Source organism: Mytilus trossulus, chromosome 12 (assembly GCF_036588685.1).
Source record: "Mytilus trossulus isolate FHL-02 chromosome 12, PNRI_Mtr1.1.1.hap1, whole genome shotgun sequence".
In the NCBI taxonomy this organism is placed as follows: domain Eukaryota; kingdom Metazoa; phylum Mollusca; class Bivalvia; order Mytilida; family Mytilidae; genus Mytilus; species Mytilus trossulus.
In genome coordinates, this window is record NC_086384.1 from 37,529,078 (window position 1) to 37,539,883 (window position 10,806).

Below are 10,806 nucleotides of genomic sequence, written 5' to 3' on the forward strand. Positions count from 1 at the left end.
TAGTTCGAAGGTCAAAAAGTTGTACAAGCAAAACAAACGACATGCTCTTCTCATCTTCTGTCACGTAGAGTGAAACACCATGTAATTTAACAAAATGACAGGTGAAAAGATAACAATTTTCGTAAAAACTGATCTCAGGCGATATGAAAATGAGATTAATAGGACGGCTGCAAAACTCGATGCCGATGGATCTCAAAATCGAAGTGGAAAGAAATTACCAAGCTAAGGAACTTGTTTTGTATACCGAAAATTGTCAATATCCGCTTTTGAAGAAAAGAAAGGGAAATTATATATTGTTAGCCTTATTCTTCGGTGCTTCAGCAATTTTGTTTTGTTGTTGTAAGTATTAGTATAAATTGATTAAATTGGCAAAATTGGAAAAGAGGGGGAGGGGGAGCTCTAGGTGTGTTTGTCCAAATAATTATGATGTCTTACAAGGGGCGGATCCAGCCATTTCAAAAAGGGGGGTTCCTAACCCAGGACAAAGGGGGGTTTCAATTACATGTCCCCATTCTAATGCATTGATCGTCAAAAAAAAAGGGGGGGTTCCAACCCCCAGGACCCCCCCTCCCACTCTGGATCCGCGCCAGTTTACCATGTCTTCAAGGCTACAACAGGTGTCACAGAAAAAAAACCCACAAAATGTCATAATTATTTGGACTAGTGGGGGAGGTTTTGCCTTTTTGATGGAAAAAATTGTTAATTAATAAAAGGAAATCACTGAGGCATGACTGCCCATCCCTCCTTTGCCCCTTTATCATCTTTTGTCAAATGTAAATTTGTAGCTATCGTCAGTGTCAAATGGAGTAGAATAATTGTTGTTAATGTTATTTAAACAAATATTTTGTTGTCATGCCCAAATAACAGACGGGTGCCCCATTTCTACATGTACCCTCTTTGAATAGAAATAATCCCTGAAAAGCTTGAAAATGTAATTGATCAGTAATGTAGTAGAGAAAATGTAATCATTAAATTAATAATTTAAAGATTAAAAAAATACTATACCAAATTTAGCATGTTTTTACAAAATATTTTATTTTTCTTATGCAACTTATATGTGGTATGTTTTTTTTTATGCCCCACCTACGATAGTAGAGGGGCATTATGTTTTCTGGTCTGTACATCCTTCTGTCTGTTCGTCCATTCGTTCTTTCGTCTGTCTGTCCGTTTGTCCCACTTCAGGTTAAAGTTTTTGGTCAAGATAGTTTTTGATGAAGCTGAAGTCCAATCAACTTGAAACTTAGTACACATGTTCCTTATTGGTTGATCTTTTTACTTTTAAGGCCAAATTAGATTTTTTACCCAATTTCAAGGTTCATTGATCATGAACATGGAAAATGATAATGTGTGTGGGGCATCTGTGTACTTTGGACACATTCTTGTTTGAAATAAGTTGACAGCAAATTAGGAGAAAGTATTTTACTTACAGGGTTTACTTCCAAAATTTGTCTTAACCATATGATCACATCAAGCCTTTTATCATCAGGTTGTCATGGTTGTGAAGTCATATCTATATCAGAACATGCAGAAGTGTAAAAACTTTACAAGCACTTTTGATGAATTGTACAAGTCTATGCTTTTATTATATTTTTTTTTTGTAGTCATCATTATTTGGATTGGACATTTGGAGGAATTGCAGGTGTTTCACTCTAGTGGCCATCGAACAATTAGATCATTAGAACATAAATCTGAGAAGGGTCAGTTGACCGAAGTGAACAGGTCTTTTCTAGATGACCTCCAGTACGACTTTTGTCACTCGCCAGAAGAACCAATACTAGGACTTGAAGGTTTGCTAACTAGGAAAAACCATTTAGAATTAGGAAGTTATGCTGCTGACTTTTCAAAATATCCACAAGGGATTTTAAGCATGAGGCCCCTTTAAAAGGTTTTACATCTCTCAGGGGCAGATCCAGCCATTTTAAAAAGGGAAAAGGGGGAGGGGAGGGTTCCACACACAGGACAAAGGGAGGCTTCCAACTATATGTCCCCATTCAAATGAATTGATAGTCCAAAAAAAGGGGGGATTCCAACCCCCGGAACCCTCCCCCTGGATCTGCCGCTGTCTCTTATACATGTTTTTAATTTGATATTCTATGGGTTTGAATGTGTATATATATTTATCTGCTTAAATGTAAATTTTACTCTGGTAACCCCAAAACCCCCTCATAATTCAGATTGTAGTTTGACTATTTAAGGTAGCGTGTTGTGACCCTAAAATGACCCCTCAGACATATCCTGGCTATTAATTAGCATGATTAGGCCTGATCATCAATGCATATGGTTGAGACTGGAAAATCTGAAACATATAAGATGAAAAACATTTTTTTTTAACAGATCCTTTTATTGAGATGTGTAACTGACATTGAAGAAATAGAATTATTAAGCATGTTGAGAAGGTCATTTTAAAAAGTACATGTGTGTTATGGGCATGGAAGTTGATATCATAATTTTTTGTTTATTTAATGCAGACTGAAAACATTTAAAATGACAGATTGTTTATCTGACCTGTACATGTATGTACAACTTTCCATTTTAGAACTAGATAAATGTTTGAAAATAACTCAATGCATGGTTACACTAAAATGCTTAGTCATGGGTTTGTTTTTAAATGATGTCAGAGGTAACATTTATTGTTTACATTTCTTTTTAAAACTTTAAGGAGAAAAAAGTGAAATGTTTATATTGGGAAATGGGATAGATGCAAGATGATATCCCTAGATAACATTCTTTATCAATATTGGGAAATACATGTACTTATCCTTGAAACATAACCTTGAAAACAGTAGTTGCATAAAGGAAAAAAGTAAAATCACGAAAATACTGAACTTAGAGGAAAATCAATTTCAGAAAGTCCATAATTTGCAGACATGGCAAAATCCAATTAAAAATATGCATCAAAAACGAATGGACAAAAACTGCCATATTCCTGACTTGGTACAGGCTTTTTCAAATGTAGAAAATGGTGGATTCTGAAACCTGGTTCCATAGCGATAACCCTCTCACTTTAATGACAGTCTCATCAAATTCTGAAACCTCAGAATACAAACAAATATCCTGCTCCTACTTGATCTTCTCAGAGCAACACAAATGTTTTAAAATATTTTCAACTTGTTTATAAAAAAATAGGTACAATCCCAAGGACTCAAGGAAGTATGATAATTCTACTTTATAATGGGGGTAACAAACCTACAACAGATGCAAACTCATACAGAGACATATCATTTTTTTCCCCCTTTTACAAAGATCTTCAAGAAGATGTTTAACTTGATACTTTCCTTGTGGGTCTCATTGGGGTCTAATTGTATGCGGGACTGCAGATTTTTCGTAAGCGTGAAACATGAAAGTCAAATTATAGTGTTGTGAAAATGGGAAACGAGGTCTTTCAGGACCTGGGAAATGACAAAAAATGGAGAAATGCTTACGCACATAGTGTAAGTGGGATATAGGAATCTAACAAAACAGTAAGCAGGATCTGGGATCGAAACCCCTCAATGAGACCCCCTTCCTTGTGGAGTATTGACCTTTCAAAATTTCAAATGCCCAACAAGTAGCTAACATAAAACTCTTGTCTAGTTTAAAAATAATCATTCAACTTTCCAGAAGCAATTATTCAACAAATAGAAAGTAACAGAACAATAATTGGTTTTTATTGGACAACACAATGGATTTTGACACAGATTTTCCCCACTGATGAGTTACACATTTAAATTATTGGGAGCCTCCTAGGGATACTCTTTAGAAAAGTTGACTTGTGTTAATATTGCTTTATATTCAGAAACTATTGTATGCTTTTATACAGAATTGTCAATTGTTATTATAACCTTGTAGACTGATGTTTCAAAACAAAAACCTCATACAACAAATGATTCTTCAGCTACTACATGTTCTCAGTGCAACTTAACTGTTTTATCCAATGGGGTAAAATTGCTTTCTTTTTCATATTTCATATTGGTACCTCTGTGGCCGAGTGGTCTAAGTAGTTACTTACTACTGTAATCACTAGCCCATCTTCGCTAGCCAGTGGTGACGATCCACTCCCTCTCTCTTCACCCTTGGCAGATTGAGCCAACATTTGTGATAACAATGTTGCGCTATCTATCGGAAAATTAAAGTCACACCCATTTTTCTTGACCAATGGTAGCACTTGCACTTGATAAAGCTGGAAATGAAAATATACGTCAACATTCATGCATTTGTGCATAAAACATACACAGGAACTTATATAAAATGATTAAAAACATTCAAGTTGTCACTAAACATAGTCGTATGTTTAGGGATGTAAAGACTTGTTGCACAATAAACACATGGCAATTGTTTACAAACACTTTCTACATTTACACATGATCATGTTATAGGCGCTTTTTGATTGGATGCAGCGAGTTACTCCTTACCTTGTGTCTCCGAAATTTTATCTCAATCCGCCATGGGTGAAGAGAGCGGGAGTGGATCATAACCCTTGGCTAGCGAAGATTTCACTAGCCAGGCAACACTGAGGTTGTGAGTTCAAACTCCACTCGTGTGGGTGCACTCGACTCCAATTTTAATTGACCAGGACTGTCTGTTTTCCTATCGAAGGTCAGTGTTTTTTTTCTCCACCAATAAAATCTGGCTGCCACGAAATAGCCTAAATGAGGTGCTTAAAAGTGGTGTGAAAAAAAAATCATATTTACCAAAAATTACACTTTATAATAAGGGTGTTTGGAAACTTAATGTGACCTCACAAGTTTTTCAATAGACTAGTCAGGACGTTTATAGAAGCCAAATATTGTTTTATTTAACACAAAATATTCGTTTATTTTCAGGTTTCGTACCAACAGGATTTAAACTACAACAAACTCACATACTGATCATTCCAGGGGAGATTACTCCAAATATATCAGGAAAGATAACTCTAAATGCAACCAGGTCAACCCCTCTCTATTGTGAACAGGCTGACTGCAGATTTGGAGCATTCAATAGATTGAATCCCAAATTAAAGGTTTTTCAGGAAAAGATAAATAGAGATGAAAGATTCCTCAAAGAATTTGAGTCTTATGTTACAAATGACTTGGGCTGTCATAATGAGTTATCTCCCATTGGAATCCAAAGATTAGTTAGTCTGGGAGAATTTGTGAAAGATGTCTACTTGAAAGATCTGAAACTAGAGAGTAGTTTGATACAACCCAAACATATAAAGCTATCCAGAAATGAGGAAAGTATAACAGCTAAATCATCTTTGGCATTTCTTTTCGGCATGTTGTCTGAAGGTCATTTGAGAAAATTCAATACCTCAGTAGTCTCAAGAAATTTGTGTTCGGAAAAACATGGAATGTCTCATGTTGATTGCAATTGTCCAGGTTTATACAGAACAGAACAAAAATTCAAACAGCAACTCATTCATGGTCTGGAGAAGGGAGATAATTCACATCTACCCTTGACAGTTTTACGTCAAATATTGTCAAATTCTTGTCTTCATCCAAATTTTTCCTGCTTTGTTCAGAATGGATTAGATGGTATTGGAATTATAAAAGAACTGTTTAAGAAAGAAAATGCATTTTATGAACAATTATCCAATGATGTTGATTTTGTTGATTTTGTTAATGTTTATTTATATCCATTTATGAACAATCTAATCCAAACTTTCCGTCACGCAGATTACGTATTTGAGAAATTATTTTTACATTTTGTTGATGAAAGTTTTATGTTTTACATGTTAAATGTACTGAAACTTCCCAAGATCAATTGGCCAAGGCCTGGATCAAGAATTGTTTTTGAATTATACAAGAAATCTGGTCAGGTATTTCAGCCATATTATGTCCGCATTTTGTTCAATGGTGCTAATGTTTCAAAATTTGTCCCCCTTTGTGACATTCATAGCGAGAGCGGTCTTTGTCGTTTGAAGAACTTTGCGGAATTGTTACATATTAAAACATCAACCAAGAAAAATCTACATAGTGCATATCAGAGCTACTGTTAATTTTGCACTGGTTTGGGTAAAAGGATTTTTATATTTAATCCAATCCATTATCAGTCAGACAAAAAAAAAAATTGTCATAAAATATTTCAAAAAGTTTTAAAAAAATTGTTACATGTTTACAAGTAGCAGATGGTAAATACATTCATGACATTATAAAAATGAATAAATCTTTAATAGTGTACATGTATAAAATTTGTAAATTGTTAAGCAAAACTATTTTTTGCCACCTTGTTTCATGATTTGGGGAAAAATGAAAGGGGATGCGTACTGTACATAATCTTGTACTATTCAGGACTGAATACAGTATTTTTTTGTAAGAAAATTTAAGCAGCTTGGAAAATTAATGTTAACCAGGTGCTGATATTTTATCCTCAGCAAGTGACAGTCAATAATCTGTACTTGTTTTATACTTTTATTTTAATTGATTTTATTTAAATGATTTCATTTTGTCACAAAATGTTACCATGTATTGTTAATGTTTATAAATTGTATTAACTTTTGGAAGTCACAAATTTTAGATTGTACTTCTTGGTGCTTTGTGTGTATTTGTATGTAAAACTATATTATTTCATTGAACATTAATGTGAATTTATAAAAAAAAAAAACCTTAACCATTGCATACCAACTATTGGGGATTTCATCAGGAAACAAATTTTTAATCCTGAACTAATTGACATTTTTGTTTAGTTACAATGTTCATGGATAGCAGAAAAAAGTAAATTACAAAATAAGGTTCCTTTGAAGTTGCAATTTTTTGTATCCAACTACAAAAACTGAGATCGAACAAAAGTATTTGATCAAACAGTATTTTTTTCTGAATAAAAAGTTGTTTTTTTTGTTTCAACCTGATCTTGATCTTAACCCTTGGTTATTGTTAGAAAAGGCAATATACTAGTGAATCCAAAATCCACATTGATTTTTATGTGCAGAAATCCTTTGTCTTTTTAGACTGGGCAGCCATCTTGTTGCGGTAGCAACAATGCATTGCTTATTTCTAATTCAAAGTAAGTATTTTGTCAAAATGTTATGAAAATTAAAATAAACCTAATTATTTTTAGGCAAGGTGTTTGGTACAACCGTAACAAATTATGTTTCATTCATATGCTCAATTATTTTATTATGACGATTAGCTTTTATACATATTACAGTTATAGAATATCAGCTGTGATACAGTTATAGAATATCAGCTGTGATACAGAATGGGAAACGTTTTAGCAGAGAAGATACTCATAGTCATAAAGCATTTACACTTCTAGCAGCTCACATTTTATGAGAAAGATCTGATATTTTTTTTAATTGTACCTTTGTGTTCTTAAAGATAAAAAAATCACTTTGTTGAACAATCTTACCCATTGTGGACATGTTAAGGCCAAATAAAATAACTATGTGTTTCCTGTTACATCCTTTAACAAAAATAGGGTAGGTTGGTTGGGAATTTTAATTATTTTTCATGTTTTATTACTTTGAATCTATCATGTCTGTGAGAAGGAAATTGTGCTTATTGAAAAATTACCAAAAAAAAGTTTAAGGTAGGCTGGACTCTAATTCTCAGCTTAAAATATAGGATAGTTAGGTAAATAGGAAATACACAATATATTTTATTAGTCCAAGTCAGCATGTAAGTTCCAATCACCTTTGTCAACATCAGACATACATTCTAACAAAACCCCATGGCCAGGTCAAATTTAGATTTTGAATATGATATTCATAAAGAACAGTTTCAATCTTGAATATTTTGTTCTTTGATTTTATTAGGATTGTATTTATTAAGTTTGTTTATTTGTCATTGCTTGATTGAATTATTTAGTAGATGGAAAATGTTGCTGTCAAGCTTATGATTTCTGATTAAGTGATCAGACAAGGTCTGTACTTGTTCAGAATCAGCTGTTTTGTTTTCTAGTTTAAATTTGTAATGTATTTTGGAGAGTTGGTTACCAGTTTCTGGTATTTGCTCCAAATAAAATAGTAACTGTTGATTCATTATTATTTGTTGGATACGACTTTTTTCGTGAATTTCATGGGTATAGGTGAACATCGAAATTAAATGACTTTTTTTTTCAAGGAATGACCATTTACCTGTACGCTTGTATGCAAACTTTGGCAAAACTATGAAATTAAATGTCCAAAAACATGCAAGTTTTCCTTAATCCATGAAATGATACCCAAGAAAATAAGCCAATTCACAGTATACCCACATAAAGAGAGAACTTTCTCTGTCCATGTGCACCATAAGCAAAACTCCTAAAAGGCTTAACGGATTTAGCTGAAACTTTATAGTTTTAGAACACTCCCTTATGATGTGCTTAAGGACTAAGTATGTGCTTAGCCTAGTTAAACTTTGTCAATGGAAATGAAAATCTCTACTTAATTTTCCAAACTGATGATAAGAATTGTTCAAATGTATTTTGTTTGGCTTTTTGGTGCCAAATGGGATTATTATGAGTTACAATTGTCAAAGGTTAACTTTCATTTTTACAAAAATGGACTATAATCTCAATGACTTAGCTAGATCTGTACTATACATATATGTTCATGTAAACTGTTATTGTTTAATCATATTGCCAATCAAGTTTTATTTATTATTTAATTTTTTGACATATTTTAACAGGTCACAAACAGTGATTTGTACTTGTTATGTGCCTGTGTATATACTAGTCTTATATATATTCTATTAATTTTCTGTTTTTGTGTGATGACTTGTGTATGAATTCTAAATTGCTTTAAAAAAAAAAAATTTAGTTGATATGAGTGTATTTTCAAGATTTAGATACATGTATGCCATGATCTTTCGTGTTCAGAAAAGGACAGAATTTTACATAGAATGAAGAATAGATTGAAGTAATGCTTTTATCAAATGTTTTTAAACATGTACTGATATAAGAACAAAATTTGTATTTTTTTTTTTAATGATACAAAGTATTTTATAGGTTACAAGAGCGCAAGTATTCATATTGCATTTTCCAAAGTGTACCACTGGTGTTTGTATTTTTTTCCTGGAAGTCTACACAAACTAGGGAAAAACATGTAGCAGTTCCTGTTTCTAGAAATACCAGTGTTCGATTACAACCAAGAAAATATATATGGTCATGCGGCAAAAGTTGTCCTAAAATTTAGTTGAAAATTATTGTCTAAATTGAAAAAAAGGCATATTTTTACTGGCACTGACGTGCAGAAATGGACAATATTTTCTAAACTTTGTAAAATGTGAATATGGTTTTCTGCACTTATTAAACCTAATTGTATAAGCTTTTGATTAAAAGAAATTCCAGTCTTGTATCATACAATCAGATTCTTTTCTGAGTACCATCTTGGGGTAAAAAATTTGCTGGTAAAATGTAATAAGAAATAATTGCGCTCTTGTAACCTTAAAGTAATCCTATCACTAATTGTAAATAAAAAAGATACTTATATTCACATGAAACTAATGATCAAAGGGAGATAACTCTAGGGGATTAAAGCAATTAAACAACATATAGGTAAAACTTTTTTAAGGATGTACATGTACTTGGGTCAGGTTTAGGAATTTTTGTGAGATGTTTAGACTCCTTCATTTTTTTCTGCTATACTTGGTAAGATATGTTTACCCATAATACCCATTCATATTAGACTTCAATAGCTCATAAAAGGTCATTTACCAAAATTTCAGCAGATTTTTTATTATTTTTTTTTGATGATATCAAGACCCAAATAATACCAAAAAAAACATGAGATAGAAGTCAGTCAGCATTTTCTATCCATTTAAATTTTTTAATTTAAAGCATATTTTACTCCTCAATTAATGCACTTATTGTATCAATTTTAAATTTTAGATATTTTTAATTTCACTAAAGTACATCCTTAATTAATTTTTTTAACCACAAATTGTTTCTGTTTTCCATTTTACTTATTGAATTAAAATCCTAAATGAAATTTATACATTCAGAAAGATAAACATAAAATTTATTCACCAAATTCTGTAGAAAGATTTTTTTCTGTGGGTAGGACTTCCTTGTATGCACATGATGCAGGGGCATCTGTGTCCCATGCAAACAATCTCCATTTATTTCTATTTCTATTGATACGTTTGTAAGCTTAGAAACTAAAATTTAGTGTATATATGCAAATCCATATTATGAAATATCAATTATTCCAATGTGCAGTGTGGCTGAGTGTATTTGTCTGCACAGAAGCAGAAAATGTGTTCAAATCCATGTTCAAAAGAAACTTTTTTATACATGTTATACAATATGATTTTTACAAGCATATCTCAGGCAGTGATTTGAATTTGCTTGCAGCAGATCAATACAAACCAAACTTGTCAGTATTTTCTCTAATAATATACTGATGCTGTTATTTTGCAGTGAAAAGCTTAATTTAGATTCAGATGAACAAATATGTTGTTTTTTTAATGTTATACACTATATTATCTGCAAGCATTTCTTAGACAGTGATCTGAACTTGCTTGAAGATGATCCAAATCTGTATTCAGATGCTTTTATTTGTTGAATAAATTATATTGGTTTTAAAATGTGTTTATTTATTTTAAGGACAAAAATGATTCATCCTTCATACTTCAGCTAGAATACTGTAGATGTTTATTTCATGTCAATCCCTGGCACATTAGGGGAATAGTTTGGGGACTGAAAATACGCTTGTTTTTGTTAACATTTATGTGACTGATAATGTTGCCATTTGCAGATGCAGTATAAAACAATACTAGATCATTGTCCGGAATCATTTTGTTTTTAGCATGAAACTTTTGAGGGGCTTGGTAAACCACTCCTTCTCCAGTTTCTAAGCCTTATACAAAAATGTTGATATTCTCTGACGTTGACCATATATTATATATTTATTTGTTGCCTATTTTGATA

At 32.3% G+C, this 10,806-nt stretch overlaps 1 protein-coding gene across 1 annotated transcript; it reads left to right on the forward strand.

The window, feature by feature from the left end:
• On the forward strand, positions 1–8,910 carry LOC134692009 (2-phosphoxylose phosphatase 1-like). The gene is made up of 3 exons (XM_063552347.1): positions 1–339; positions 1,602–1,787; positions 4,803–8,910. Exons 1-3 carry the CDS (start codon positions 144–146, stop codon positions 5,954–5,956), a joined length of 1,536 nt encoding a protein of 511 aa, XP_063408417.1. The 5' UTR covers positions 1–143; the 3' UTR covers positions 5,957–8,910.
• The last annotated feature ends 1,896 nt before the right edge of the window (positions 8,911–10,806 follow it).